Raw genomic sequence first — 15289 nt, forward strand, 5'->3', positions numbered from 1 at the left:
GGTGCAACAGCAAGTGCACGCTATACACTATAGCAAGAGCAAGGACCAGTGACTAACAAAGACTGTGCCAGTTAAAACAGAGCAATTCTAACAGGAGTAATGGGCACATGTTTAAAATGATAAGAGGGATTTCTTTTGATTTCTTTCAACAGGTGTCGCATTGTTGACTTCCACCGGCCCTCAGGCCCCTCTGACACCCATCCCAGGCTCTTTGAGTGGGTCAGGAGCTACTATTCTGTGGCCACAAGCAGAGCAGCAAGACTTCCTCCCAGGGTTGTCCAGACCACCAGGCCTCCAATATACCTGCAGCACCAAGGTAAATGTGCACTTGTAAGTGAAGGTGTGCACATCCTTTGAAAATATGAGTAAACTCAGTTCTTGAGGAAATAAATGCTTTTTGTTTTCTGAAGGAAAAAAAAGCTTTTGTTTGCAGCTCTGTATGTGGTAAATAAACCTATTACATAAGGAAATAACAAGGAAATACAGTAGTTAACCAAGATTTTTGGCCACTCAGTACCTATTTGACTTATCTTCGAGCTCCTCACCTCACAGTCATCGTTTGTTTGATTCTGGTCTTGCGTTTGTCCCGCAAAGCTCTGGAATTCTATCCCAAAGATATCGGAGAATCACCTTCCCTGAGCACTTTCACACCCAGACTCAAAACCTACTTACTCAGAAAGGCTTTTAATTGGTGTCTGTGTCCACTCCCCGCATCGTCTCTAATTCCTTATTTATTTGTGCTCATTTTGCTAACTCCTATCTTTAACTATTTTCTTTTGTTTTACCTTTTTTTACTTTTCCTATAAAGTGCTTTGAGAAGCTACTTATAGAGGTGCATTGCAAAATAAAGTTTATTAGAATTTGGTTTACTCTGTACAGTACTCCAGAAAAAGAAATATTTTACTCATCTCCATAAAGGTTTTAAGTGCTTGTTTGTACTCTTGATGCAGTCCAAACTGTTTTGGCAAGGTTTATTTTTATTGGCTTTTAAAAGTTCTTGTCTTCTTCAATGATCATATTTTACATCATATTTTACATTCGGCTAAAAATGTTTTTTCTGTCTCTAAAGGTCATGGTAATGAGGTTGTGGGGATTGAAAAGAAGAATGGACATTTTTGTCTCCTAATATTTGATCCGGGTTGCCCTTCAGGGGAAATGAAGAGGTTCTTGGGGAGTGACCTGACACCTGGCAATCTTAGGCGCCTCTACAGATTACTGTTTAAGCAGTATCAGTTGGTGACAGTAGACAGAGTGTTTTCCCCAGAAGAGGAACAGGTAACTAGGTCACGATCTTGTTAATTCCACAAAAGCTGCATCCATAAAATGTGATTAGTGTTTATTAGTGGCATCCCCAGAAATCCTTGTATTTTGTTGATACACCCATTCAGTCACAATTATTAGAATAATGTTTTACAATATTCAACACTTTTATTTATTTAACTGAACTGAAAAAAAGTCTTAGTCTGTACTTGCTATAACCTTTGGTACCACATTAATTGACAGTTTATTGGTCCACGAGGTCAAAGGCTGTAATGCAACAAAAGCTTTTTGTTCTCAAACCACTTCCACTGTAGGTTCAACTTCTTCTTTCAAAATCTTCTTAAAAAATAAACATAAGTGCAGAGAAAGTCCCTTAAAATAAAGCTCAGTTAACATCTACAGTGTGTACAGGAAGAAAATTTGTTACTATGTATGAAGATATAGATATTGTAAATATGGATTCTTATTTGACAGATTCTAAAGAATTTTTATTTTTAAATAAACTGTGGTGTTTTGACTTTATTCCTAGTCTAAGTGGTATAATTCCTCTGAACTGGGAAAAGCTGTTTTGAAATTATTATTCAAAATGGGATAGATGTGCCAAGAATATAGTATTTTTTTGCCTTTTTATTTGCTTCCTCACATTGTCTAGAAGATGTATATGATGTCAACATTACCACCTAGACTTTTTTAGAAGTAGATTCTTCTGTCAGTGTTTCCCATTTCATATTTATAGTATACATTTTACTACATACTGTACGTGCGATACTCTGCAAATGTCTATATACCATATTTTTCATCTACCAGGTCTATCTAGTTTAATCTAAATCTTTGAATTTCATTTGCTTATTCTATAGTGCTTGCTGATCCCACTTATTTGGTATCACCTGCAAACATGACAGGTTTACAAACTGTCATGTTGTTAACAAATTATATCATGTATATTAGTCCTTATTTTCATATGGTTTATGACATTAGTTTGGGTGAAAATAATTTGTTTTCAATTCCTGCTTAAGCTTGTGAGTCCTCTTATGATGACTGAATATTTTTTCATGTTTTATGGGAACAGTTCTGTTAGTTATGTAGTCAATAACAAACACCAGTGAACACCATTATAAGGAAATATAGCCCTGTAACCAAAACCCGACTTGTGACTGATTTCTCATCACTTAAAGTATGTATTAGTATATTGAGAAGGTTACTGGAATTTTGCAAAAGTTTCTGTTTGATAAAAAGCATTCAATACACTCAATATATTTCACTCAGAAGAAACAAAAAGCAGACTGAAGTACAGTACATGTGTCTCTATTCACAAAGATCCCAAATGAAATCTAGAGGGACATCTTTCATTGTCTTCCAGTAGAACTCATCAAACTTCTCATTGTGAGCCACAGTGAACAAATTCTTCCAGTCCCCAACTTTCCCTGAAAGGAAATCAAATAACAGGTTTCGCTTTAATTAGACAGAGCATATATATTTACTTAACCAGTGAAAACAAAAATTAATCCAGTACCACCCCTGTCTTTTATGTGTTCTTTGTTGTTTGGTTTGTTTAATCATAATGAATTACCTTTCCTTCCTTATTTAATTATCTAAACTGTACTTTAGAAAAATGCAGAGTTTCTTCATGATGAAATATTAGCTGATTATAAAGGTGCGGCCTTTTGAATATCCTTTTGTTTTGAGGGACTGGGTTTACACTCCTTCAGTATTTCAATACTCCAGTGCTACTGAAAATGTGCTTTCCCTCTCACCAATTGTTTTGCAAATCTTTCATTCAGCGAATAAGCTTCACAAACATTGGCAAACATTGAAAAGTAACCATGTTCCAGTGAAATAAGATAGCAGCACTATGTGCAGTGCATTTTGAAACACAATGTTTAGTGCACTTTTTGCCTCCTTGGGCAGCATTTGATGGGTTTGTCTTTCACAAAGGTTTCGCTATTTTGGTTTTTCGCTATTAATGATATTTGCAATTTGGTTCTTTCAAAGGAGAGCCCTTTGAAATGTCTGCAGGTAAATGGCTAGATGGCTCATCGCTATCCACACAGTTTCTAACCAGCTTCACAGGGGAGCCGGAGCCTATCTCAGCAATCAATGCGCTAGGCAGGGTACAAGCTGGACAGAGCACAGGGCACACAGACATACAGTAGACACACACACTAACACCAGGGCCAATTTCCCCAGAGGCTAATCAAACTACCAGTCTGTCTTTGGACGGTGTGAGGAAATCAGAGCACCCCAAAGAAAGCCACAAAAACATAACATACAAACTCCACAAAGATAGCACCCCAGGAAATGAACCTAGAGCCCTATCACTGCAAGCTAGCAATGCTAACCACAGCAACACTGTGCCGCCTTGCTATTACTGAAATCAGTATCCAAATCACTAGTAACACTGGCTTTGCATCCAACTAAATTGAGTTTTCTTTCTAATTTAGCTATACATTTTCAAGTATTGCTTTGTAATTTTAACATGAATATTCAGTGCTTGCTTTGAAAAGTGAGTGTGTGTTTGAGTTGGAAAGTCACGAGAATAAGAATAACAGCACTAGTAAACAGTAAACAGCATAAGTAAAGGAGTATTTATACTGAGTTCTGAATAAAATGATATAGGAGAACTAGCCAGTACCAGGCTCATATTGACCTTTGTTTTGGAATTCAGGCGCAAGTAATTGACCATTCATTTGTGCGGGAAAAGGGTATTATTATCAGGAACAATGGGTTTCTCAAAGAAAGTGCAAAGAGGAAAGGACTAAGGTGCTTTTTCAAGGAAGATTTTCTGAAAATAATAGGATTATTTTTATGTTTTAGAATTATTTTAATTATAGGTTACTGAATTGCTGAGAGAATATTTCACAAGTCAGCCAATTCAGGAGATGATAAAAACCGGTTCAATTTGAGGGCTGTATTGAGCTAACTGTGTTTAGATATAGGAGCCGACAAAAATGCCATGTCCAACGGTTTCCTGACAAGCCTAAAGTTATCTGACAGACAAAGCATCAAGTGAGCTTCTTGTTATAGGGGAGATGGCTTCCATTGTCTTCACATTGTTCTTTATTTCAACCTAATGTCAGAGGGATTTACTTTTTTAATCACATATTTTCTAAGAGATAAAAAATTTCCCATCCATCTTCTAACCTTCAAGTATGCGTTTGGTCTGTGGGAGGAAACCGGAGCATCCAAAAGACAATCATGGACAAACATGGGGAAAATGTACCATAAGAACTCCACCCCTATACTGTAGCACCCCTTGTCCACAACTGAACCCAGGGCCCCAGCACTTGTGAGGCAGCAACGCTCACCACTGCAGCACCATGCCACCTATGTCTACACATTGTCCCTTCTATTCAAGCTGTTGTTTTAACAATTTACAAACGGTTTACCCTTTTTATCAAACAGCCATACATGTCAGCATGCTTTTTTATACTTGTAATGATACCGGATGGATGAATGAGAGTTAGTTTCATCTCATACTTTTCTGAAATCCATGTTTTGTGTCCTGATGTCCAAGAAGAGTACACTTAGCATTGTGCACTCTGCTGTAACCTTAGATTAAGTATAACAATCAATTACCTTTTCTAAGAAAGGATCCTTTGCTACGATCAAAATGTTCGGAAGATAATCTCTCTGAATTGGCAACTGGATTGTTCTTCATGTTCTTGAATGAGCCCTTTTCCACAATCATATCAATTGTTTTTTCATCCAGCTTCTTGTCAAGAAAGTGTGAGATTTTGAGTACAGAACTCCGCAAGTCCTACAACAAAAGTTGTAATTTCACATTGTAACTGAAGTAGTTTTTGCAGGAGTAGTTCATGTATGTTTTCACTTTCACTTTAAATGTGACTGTCTTTAAAATACCATTATTAATCGATCATTAATTAATCATCATCAACAACTCCAATGAAGTTTAATTTCTACTAAAACGTTTTAAATGATTTTTCCTGATCTGGAATGCATCAATGTTCTTACCTTGTTCATTTCCTCATATGTGATGTACAGGAAGTCAAACTCATGTTTATGACTGTACCAGTCTTTAATGTGGTCAAACCAAGAGCTTCCAAAAACTGCATATATAAAAAAGACACAAACATGGATGTCTGGTTCAAAGTGAAATGTAGTAAGTAAAATTTGTACATCAATATCACAATGAAAATAATGGAATAAGGGCATCTCTAGTTAGCATTACATAGACATTGATGCACAACATCTGCAGGATTCCACCCAAGCTTCTTATCTGAAACAATTAATAGCCCTGTTAGACCAATTTAACATTTTTGTGGCATCTTGCTGTTGATCGTTTCAAAGGACATATAAAATTGTGTCAACTGGGAGCTTCGAGAATCTAGAACTGCTCCTACAGAGTCACTAACAATATGACCCTGATTATGAAAAAAAAAAAGAAGCAATTCAGGCTTATCTTGCAAATGGTCTGATTGACAGTCTAAAGTTTCAGCTGTACAGTATATACACAGAATAACTAGAACTAGTGACAGCACACCTGGTAAAATGTACCTGAATCAAAAATAACTTTATGAATACAGTACACATAACATTTAAAATTGTCTCCATTAAGTAAACGGAGAATCATTTCCTAAAAGAAACATTATTTTTTTATTATTAAAGATAAAGCTTACCATTCCCATGAAGAAACTTATTCAAAAAATCCCCAAAGCTTTCCTGGTTTTCCAGAAAATTATAAAAATTATGGAAATGGTAAAACGACACAGCAACATCTTTGGGGTTTCTGGCAACATATATAACCTACAAAAGCATAGAAGAAACTTAAAAGGACACACAATATTTGACTTTTACAAGACATGAAGATTAATCCAGTATATCAGTTCGTCTAAAAAAATGAACAAATTGAAAAGAAAAGAACACAGCATTTTATCACCTAATGCGTTACAAAATCCCTCAGTGGTGATTCCTACCAAAGGTTCCTTAAAATAAAATGAAACAGCTACAATAGTGCCCATACAATAATGATCTGAAAGGGTGCACTAACCCATGTTAACACTGCCTCAACAGCACCAGAAAGATCTGAGCATTAGAGAACTCCATACAAATAATGACAGTAGGGCTGAATAAAATGGGAATAAAAAGGCTCCTAAAGCATCATCTTGTTAGCTGTAGTCAGACCAGCCAAGCATCAAACCCACTTCAAGGGGTCAAGAGTAGAGTTATTGCTTAGCAAGGTTTTTAGGTAAGAACAAGGAATATCCTACTTTAGATTAGTTGAAAAAAAGATGTGATGTGTTTTCAAAACGTTACCATAGCTGGTTACTCTAAAAAATATGTGTAAAAACTAAATATGCCAAAGAAAGCATATCATGTTTTGAGTGGTCTGTCCCTAGTCTTTCTGACCCCCCCTGGAGTCATAGCTCATCTCGTTGTTCCTCTTTTCACTTAAACAGTACAGTCTTCTTTGCTGCTCTTGGCTATATTCAAATAAATCACTGATCTTCACTTTCTATCTTCGTTTAACCCCCAGGCCATAACCATCACAATCCTATATCTTCTCGCCAGCTCTTCACTGGGCACAGGACTATTCAACTTGATTAACTTTTGTGTTGCCCAATTCTTACTCTTAATTTCAATAAACCCCTTCATCTTAAATACTCCAGTCCTTTTGTGTTAAGGAGGTTTTAGTGAAGACCGAGAATTGATTAAAGACAATGATCTCAAAAGAAAAGAATAGAAATAAGTCATGCTTAAAAATGGGGAATTTAATACTGTACGTGCTCTGATAAAAATGTAAGAATCGGCATCTGTAGGGTGGGTGAACGAGAATCAAAGAAGTACTTTACTATAAAACTACCGAAGTGTATGAAATGTATGACGCTGTCAGAGACAACTCAATGGCAGCAATGCTGGTTTCCCCAGATTATATTTTTACCAGTACAAAGCAAGGGATTCATCAAAATACCTAGTAGATGATTTAAGGACTGGGAAATATTGCTTACAAAAAATATAGTACCTGTATATCCACTGCACAGGTCGATAAGGAGTTTAGAGTATTGTTACAGGGGTCGAAACTGTAAAGTGACAGACTTCACCAGAAGTAATGGAAAAACAGAAGAGGTGAGATCCCAAACAAGTGCTCCTACAGCCAGCTAGCTGGAAAGAACACCTGTTTCGCAACAAGGGGAGGCAGCTCTTATTTTAACAAATTAATAAATAAGACTTCAGCCAAATGCATGTGATCAAACATTGTAGAAGCAACTAATACAATTAAAAAATATTTACATAAAATTAAAAACTGGGCAGTCACCTGGCTGACACCAATACGTAAGCACAGGGTTTTGCATACAGGTAGTACAAACTATAAGCCTACAAATATAAAATGGGAAATGCTGAGCTAGAAGAGGATACATATGAAAAATACAATTATGGTTGCCAGGTTATAAAAATGTATATTGCTGTTCTAGAATCAGAACAAGAGCAATCAGATACATTCATGTCCTACACTATCAGCCTGAAGGAATCAAAGCTATTTGGTCTTGAATAGAAAACATTACAAGGGGACCTGTTACATGTACAGTAAACCCTCACTTTAAAAGACTTTTGGATGTAATGGAAAAAATATGGTAAAGGCGGTTGTGTCCACAAAACACACTCTAGTCTTTGTCTGTCTGTTTATGTGCATGAGTTATCATCTTGTGCGGGACAGTGTAAGTTCAAGTTCAATACTTTATTTCCATAACAGCTAGTCGCATTAAATTTGATTTTTACAGTAGAAATATACAACGTAAAGCTAATAATAAACAGCATCCACCCACCCCATCTTCACATACCATCGTAAAAACATCCCAGCAGTAAAATAAATAACCACGAGACCAGATAAAATAACAATGAGCTGTGCAAAAACTGCTAAATCAAAGTGCAGAGTTCATACATATCACTGGGTAGGTGCTGTTACAGAACCTAGAAGTCCTTGCCTTCATGGACCTAAACCTCTTACCAGAGAGGAGAGAAGTAAAGAGAGGTTAGGCAGGGTTAGAAGGGTCACAAGGATCTTTAGAGCTTAGCTTTTCAGTGTTGAGAAGTCGAGTGAGCTTACAAAGAGAAGATGGCACCCTGCAGTTTTGGATGCAATATACACTACTCTTTCTAGCTGCTTCTTGACCAGGGCAGTGATGGAAAGGGCCAGAACATTCTCAATAGCAGATCTGTAGAAGAGGGTCATTACTTCTTGTTACACTCCAAACTTCTTTAACTGTATCAGAAAGAACAGCTTCTGTTGAGCTTTCGTAATCATAGAAGATATGTTTACCTCCCATTTAAGAGTGCTGGTGATGGTGGTGCCAAGCGACTTAAATTAGTTCTCCACCTGACCATTGATGTATAGTGGTGAGATTGCTCATCATGCCTTGCCTAAAGTCATCCACAAGTCCTTTTGTTTTATTGACTTTTAGTTTTGGGTTATTTAGGATACACTATTCAACTAATTCAACTACTTCATTTCTGTATACCTGTTGTTTATGATGAGCCCTATACAAGTGGTATAAGTGGTTTATGAAGTGGTATCATCAGCTAACTTAAACATCTTGACTGAATCAGAGTGTGCAATACAGTCATGTATGTACAGTGAATAAAGGAAAAGTGATAAGACACAACCCTGAGGACCTCCTGTGCCCAGGATGAGAGGCTTAGAGAAGGTATCTTTCAGCTCGCCACCTGCTTCCTATCGGAAAGGACATTTCGATAGCCAATTTCACAGTCTGATTAATACCCATCTCTGCCAGTTTATCAAAAAGCTCGAGAGGGATAATTTTTAAAACTGTAGTCAATAAAGAGGATCCAGGCATATGTGCTAGGTGCTTCTTGATGTTGAAATATATCACAGAGCCCCAGGGAGATGGCATCATCAGCTGACCTGTTTGCTCTGTAGGCAAACTGGCATGGCGCTGAAAAGCCAGCTCAAAATCACCAGAGCCTCACAGCACAGCCAGTTGTGCCCTGGGATCCAGGAACACTGAACTAAATCTTATATGGAGTTTTAAGCACCATTTAAATTGCCTTTTTGGATATTTTGTCTTTTATTTCATTGTGTGATGATGGTGTATTATCATCTTATTGTCCAACCCCTTAATGAACCACTGTGAACTCTCCCCAAAAAACAAAATTATCTCTGCGGGCAAGGGTTGTCACACTGGAATACTCTTGAATATACCACAACAAAGAGCAGAATGATCCCTAAACCTAACCTTTCCTATAAGTGAAGTTGAGAAAAGTTCAGTTTGGTTGTTTCCCTCTGCTATAGAGTGTTATCCAGAACCTTTTATTATGAATGACTACTACATATATTCCCACTACACTTTTATAAAATCCAGTCTTAAAGGTGCTTTTTCCATATTCATGTTCATTGTCAAAAAACTCATCCATTTTCATTATTTAGCTTCATGTGTTGTATAAACAGTCGGACAGATTAGGATTTTTATGCTTGCATCTTGATTTAATAATAAAAATAGTAATTTAATCATTTTAAATTAGGCAAAAAAGGTAGAGTCACACAATAAAATGCCTTACTCTTGCTCTACCTTAAACAAAATGCATGGGCTGATTTAAGCATAGTCTTTTTTCTTAGTTTTAAACTACTGTTTTTTAAACAGACATTTCTACAGTTTTTAGATACCTCATCTTACCTTTCCTTTTTCTTTCAGGCCCTTGGGGATTAGATTGTAGGGTAGGTGAGACACAAACAAACGTGGGGATGGTTTCTTGCAGTAGTCTTGTTTCTTCATGTGTACTTCAATCCAGGGAACAACCTCAATTGTCATTTTGGCATCTTCTCCCTCTACCTCATTACTGTAATACAGTAGAGATAGGAGGTACTGAAACCATGTAGTGCCTGTGTTTGAAACAATTTATAGAGAAATATTAATGAAGCTTTAAACAAAAGTTCTCAGGAGGTCAAACCCTAGTCTCGTCCACTTCCACCTCTATGTATAAATATCACATAACTTGTTTGAGTATTTCATTCCTTTTTGCATTCCCTCCTCTGCCCATCTTCCTCCTGGAGTGGCTCCAAGGCTCATACTCCTAAATGGACTGGGCCTTCTCTTCATGTCCATGTTGTTATTCACTCAGACAGCCAAATTAAGACAATAAAGCAAACTAATTCAAATCGATACTCAACTACTTCAAGTAAGGTTGTATGCATGTATTTGAGTTGCATACTGTATTTATGGTGTGAATTATATAAAATGAAAATATTGTAACTGTAATTAATCAGTTTGTTGTTATTAAATCTAATGTTTTCTACATTTAAAATGTGTGAAGTCCTCCATCATTAGTAATTGGTTTGTAGATAAACTTATCATAAACCTGAATGAATTTGCATTATACATTAACTACGTTACGTTTTCCCTCTTACTGTGGGAAAACATAATAAGAAAACATAATACTGCTTGCAAAAACTTAGTATTATACCGTGCATTAGCAGTTCTTCTAATACCTTTTTTCTCCAGTACAAAGTCTTCACTAGATTTGCTGTTTTAATAATGTTTGTAATTGTTTTTTAAATAATAATGGAAATTAACATGCGATTTATGCATTCATTTAATCAGACCATTTAGGAAGATCTGGTTTCAGTAACATAGGGTAAATATTACCGTTTCTTACCTGATTTAGGATAAGTTATGACAAAAACATCAGTTTCTCGGATTTCAAATGTCTCTAGAGAATCCAGATGTTTCTGATCATGCACATTGGAAATAAAATTAAATCCTTTGTAATTAGAAATAATTGGACGATGGTCTTTTCTATTTTCCATCCTAGTGAAACAGAAGATTTTTAAAATACAACATATTGATGAAGTAACTTGGAACTATTATGTAATATGTCTGTAATGTTGTTCCTCTTGCATGCTTACATATCAGCTAAACATACTGTAAAAACTCTGACATAAAATAAAGTACAATTATTATACAGTTTATACAGCAACATGACCACAGTAACACACAAATACTGGAAAAATCTCTGCTTTTTTCAAATGATAGATTCAAATCTCAGTTTTATTCTGTGCACTGTACAATTTCAGAGTTTGGTAAAAAAAAAAAGATTAACATAATAAGTATTAAATGCATTTTACCATACGTTTTAATCATTACTTTTCCCAGAATAATCATGGTAGCAATCTCAGTTCAATTTCAGAAATTGAGTTTTGGTTAATCATTCTTAATACTTTATTAAGCACCCTTGGCTTAATATCAGTTTTTGACTTAAAAGCAAAAAAATATATTGTATACAGCAGTTTAAACCACTTTCTGTTCTGGTCATCTAATTAGTTAATCTCTTTGTCTTTCTCCACTGACAGTGCTTTCTTAAGTGTGCTGTAGCAAACGTTACATGAACAACTTTACAGTGATAAACATAAAATTCCAGTTTTACAGTAACCTTTACCTTCTAAATACAGTAGTCCAGCCTATAGTGAAAATTATAATTTGTAAGGCAAACCATATAAAATGTTGAACTATATCATACCAAAATCCTGAAACATATCGAGGAAAATGCAAATGCTTTATCAGAACTTTCAGATTTTTACATTACAGATAAATTATTATTTAGTGTCATAAGGAAATGCTCACAACTGTCACGCCCGACATTCCTCCCTAGAGGGCGCTCCACTGCTCCCATTATTGTCCTTGTGATTGTTAAGCTCCCCAGGTGTACCCTCTTAGCTTTATTATTTAAAGACTAGCTCCTCCAGTCCTCGGGGCTTATCATTAGGGTAAAGATGTCGCGAGGCCCGCCTAACACCAGGAAACCCTACGGCTGTCTCTTGAGGGCATAGGCCTCATCCCCGACACCTTCCGCTTCCCGACCCCGGAGTCTGGAGGATCTCGCCCCGTCACCCTTGGACCTCCATGTTTTGCCTGTCCGTGTGTTCCCCTCTCCCGGGGATTTTAACTTTGTTGCGTCCCAGGATGGATTATTCGTTGATGGACTCTTGGACTGTGCCCTGACCTGCCTTCGGACCCATTTGGATTTGGATGCCGTTCTGTCTTCCGCGTTCACTGTCTCGCGGATTGTCACTATTACTTTGTGCGCTATTAAACACCTGTGTGTTCCCTTTTACCACGCCTCCTGTTTTCTCCAGCTCTTACCGCATCGCATAGGGTATTCTATAAGATCTGATACGGATCTCGGTCCGTGTTCGTTACAACAACCATAGCACTTCGTGTATGTATACTGGAATTTGGTAATACAGTTCTTAAGCACTATAGCAAGTATTGGGTAGTTAAGCTATAACTACCACAAATCTAAAATAGCAATGATACAGTAAATCCACAAACTTTAAAAAAGCCAGTCACACGTAATTTTGGCAGGCAAGCCACGTTCCAGAAAAGAAATAGGCCAAACACTATATACTGTATTTCTGAAGATTAACTACAAATCAGAAACTTTGTGTTTTAATAGAATGTTATGTTATACTGTATGTTTTTGCACATTTTTACCTATGCATCTTCATAGTTACTTAACTAGTAGTAAAGTATACTCCACATCCTACCTTAATGTTAAAAGTTGGGAAGTAGTAGGTCATCCAGGATTCACCTGTCCAAGTGTCAGTAAGGGAGCAGAGCACTTCATGTGTAAAAGAAACCCTTTTAATACACACACAGCATAGGCCCACCTACTATTGTTCCTGAATGAGAGCCAAATGTTAAGCAGACTGGGAGAAAGTCCATTGCTGGGAATTATTGAATACAGACTTCCCTGTACAACAATTAACCCTGCCTTTAAAATACTAATAGTATTTGGTAAATAGTGAATGGCTAAAAAAATTATAGGTGCATTATAATAAGCTTAAAGTCAAATTAAACAATATATTAGTGATTTTACTAATCAGAAACAAAAGTAATATTTTGGAAATTATGTATCATATGTTTTCACAAAAAAGATATATGCTTTTTTATAGATTCAAATCTCAGTTCTATTCTGATCACAGTACAATTTCAGAGTTTGGTCCCAAAAAAAAGAATAGCAAGATTAGCATAATAAGTATTATTAAACACATTTGACTAAACTTTCTAATTATTACTTTTCCCAGAATAATTATGGTAGCAATCTCAGTTCAATTTCAGTAATTGGGTTTTGGTTAATAATTTTTAATACTTTATTAAGCACCCTTATCTTCTTTTCCATTTTTTGCATTTACTGTAAGTCCAAATTTAAGTGAAGAACCCTGTGATCTATTTCTTTGACTTCAAAAAATGCCCTACACTGAACAACTATATTCTTGGATAGAGGATACTGTGGTGGGATCTGATACAAGTATTTGAAATTCTCAAAGGCACTCACAAAGTCAGTCCTGAGAACTTTTCCACAATGAACAGTAAAACATGAACCAGCTTCAAGAGCCTAACAGTGTAGTTTGTTCCAAACCATGACAACTGTCATTCACAAGGAATGACAACACCCAAAATCAAAGCGTACGAACTATTGTGGAGCGAATGTGTAACGATCAGTTCTTTCCGGACCCTATGCGGACGACACAATCCGGGTTAAAGTGAGAAAACATGGGGGGAAAAGTCATGCAGGAGACGGGAATGAAGACGGGGGCGTGTCCTTGGTGCGCTGGTGTATGGGGAAGGTGTGGCCGAGGCAAACAATCCAAAGCATAAGTCCATAGGCGAATCCAAAAAACGGGCGAAAGTCCATGGCCAGGTGATCCATTCAAAACGAAGGATTAAAAACAGGAACCGGGTCGGAACCGGCAAGGGGAACAGGAACAGGCATAGAAACTTAAAAACATAACGGAGCCAGGCACAACCTGGTGTCCCGGGCTCGCACGATATGGGAATCAGATGTAGAGCCCGGATTTACGTCAGCGCCTGGCTTTTAAGGGGGGCTGGAAGGGGGCTAGAACAAGGAACAGGTGCGGGGAATAAGGCAAACAAGGAAGAGCCAGAGCGCCCTTAAGGAGGAGGGACTACAATCGTGACAGAATGTTTGGCTTAACCCGCTTGGCTGAGGGCCGACCTCCTGGCCATAGGACGAGGAGGCCAAGATCCCCCTGCAGGGTAACCAAGGGGTCGCTGCAGAGGTGGAGTTGGGGTGGAGGTGGGATGCAAAAGTTGCACGCGAGGGAGAGAGATATTGCATTGGTATTTATAGTGTTTGGTGGAGGAAGGATGATGGGAGCGATTGCTAATTACTGACGGCTGGGTATGATTGAGCGTGGTTGTTGTCATCCCTCCCGAACTTTCATTAAATAAATTCCATTAAAGAAATGTCTCCTATTTTCAATCTTGAATAATTCATTCTTGCTACTTGTTCTAACAGGTACAGTAATTGTCTTATTGATCAGATTTTCAGACTGAGGTCCACCCACTTGCTATATCTTATATACATTCCTGCTGCCCGCATGCAAAAGTCTGTGTTGTTTACCATGTCATCCGCAGTTCACAAAAGTATTCCTGGGAGCACAGAACACACAGGGATATGGATCGCTGTTGGTTTACAGGTACTATGCCAGATCTGACAAGATATTTCCCGTGGCTCCAGCAGCACATCAGCATGTGCACACAGTGTTCCTCCAAGCCAGACCAGACATTGCTTGCCAAAACCAGGAATGGTTTTGGAGGTGGGGAGATGTAATTCTATGTGTGGATTGCTGCCAGCAGACAGTGTCTGTCATGGGGAGATTGTGCTGGAACAGTGGTTGCGAGTTGGGAGCAACTCTTGAGGACAGCAAATGGCTTCTGACCTATGGGAATGACTAATGAGCAGTATTTGGACTGCCCTTGACATGACTAGAGTGATCCGAGAGTCAAGACATAGCAAATAAGCAACTTAACTGAAATGCAGTGGCATTTTGATAATTGGTAACTAACCTCACTCCAGGATCTTGTTTTACACTTCTGTAAAATAACCACCCCTCATTAAGCACTGCAGTAATTTGGATCATCAGATGAAACTACCAAATCTCCATACACGTTTTTTCAAGTTTAAACTTAATGTTATTTTATCCCCTCAAGTGGGTAATTTCTGAAACATCTATAAAGATAATTTATTTGCAAAT

General features: G+C 37.4%; 1 protein-coding gene across 6 annotated transcripts; it reads right to left on the bottom strand.

Annotated features, from left to right (window-relative positions):
- Nucleotides 1–2424: 2424 nt before the first annotated feature.
- LOC148674992 (amine sulfotransferase-like) lies at nt 2425–12931 on the bottom strand. Of its 6 annotated transcripts, none has more exons than XM_088625849.1 (7): nt 12776–12931; nt 10888–11039; nt 9909–10114; nt 5898–6024; nt 5233–5327; nt 4837–5017; nt 2425–2684 (listed from the first exon to the last, which is right to left on the bottom strand). In XM_088625849.1, the coding sequence occupies exons 2-7, from the start codon at nt 11036–11038 to the stop codon at nt 2566–2568; spliced, it is 879 nt and encodes a 292-aa protein (XP_088481975.1). In that variant the 5' UTR covers nt 11039; nt 12776–12931; the 3' UTR covers nt 2425–2565. The 6 variants fall into 6 exon arrangements, with proteins under 6 accessions (XP_088481975.1, XP_088481979.1, XP_088481977.1 ...); XM_088625853.1 differs by having other exon boundaries at nt 10888–10960; nt 12776–12906; XM_088625851.1 differs by lacking the exon at nt 12776–12931 and adding an exon at nt 12232–12455.
- Between the last annotated feature and the right edge of the window lie 2358 nt (nt 12932–15289).

The sequence above is a fragment of the Lepisosteus platostomus genome, chromosome 3 (assembly GCF_059453375.1).
Source record: "Lepisosteus platostomus isolate fLepPlt1 chromosome 3, fLepPlt1.hap1, whole genome shotgun sequence".
In the NCBI taxonomy this organism is placed as follows: Eukaryota; Metazoa; Chordata; class Actinopteri; order Semionotiformes; family Lepisosteidae; genus Lepisosteus; species Lepisosteus platostomus.

What these genes read in the sequence shown, in the direction of transcription:
- LOC148674992 (XM_088625849.1), bottom strand. Translation starts at nt 11,038, where the DNA reads ATGGAAAATAGAAAAGACCATCGTCCAATTATTTCTAATTACAAAGGA. An exon ending in TAAGTTTCTTCATGGGAATG is followed by an intron (nt 5,328 to 5,897) that starts GTAAGCTTTATC and finishes TTATATATGCAG; the next exon opens with TTTTTGGAAGCTCTTGGTTT. An exon ending in CATATGAGGAAATGAACAAG is followed by an intron (nt 5,018 to 5,232) that starts GTAAGAACATTG and finishes CTTTTGTTGTAG; the next exon opens with GACTTGCGGAGTTCTGTACT.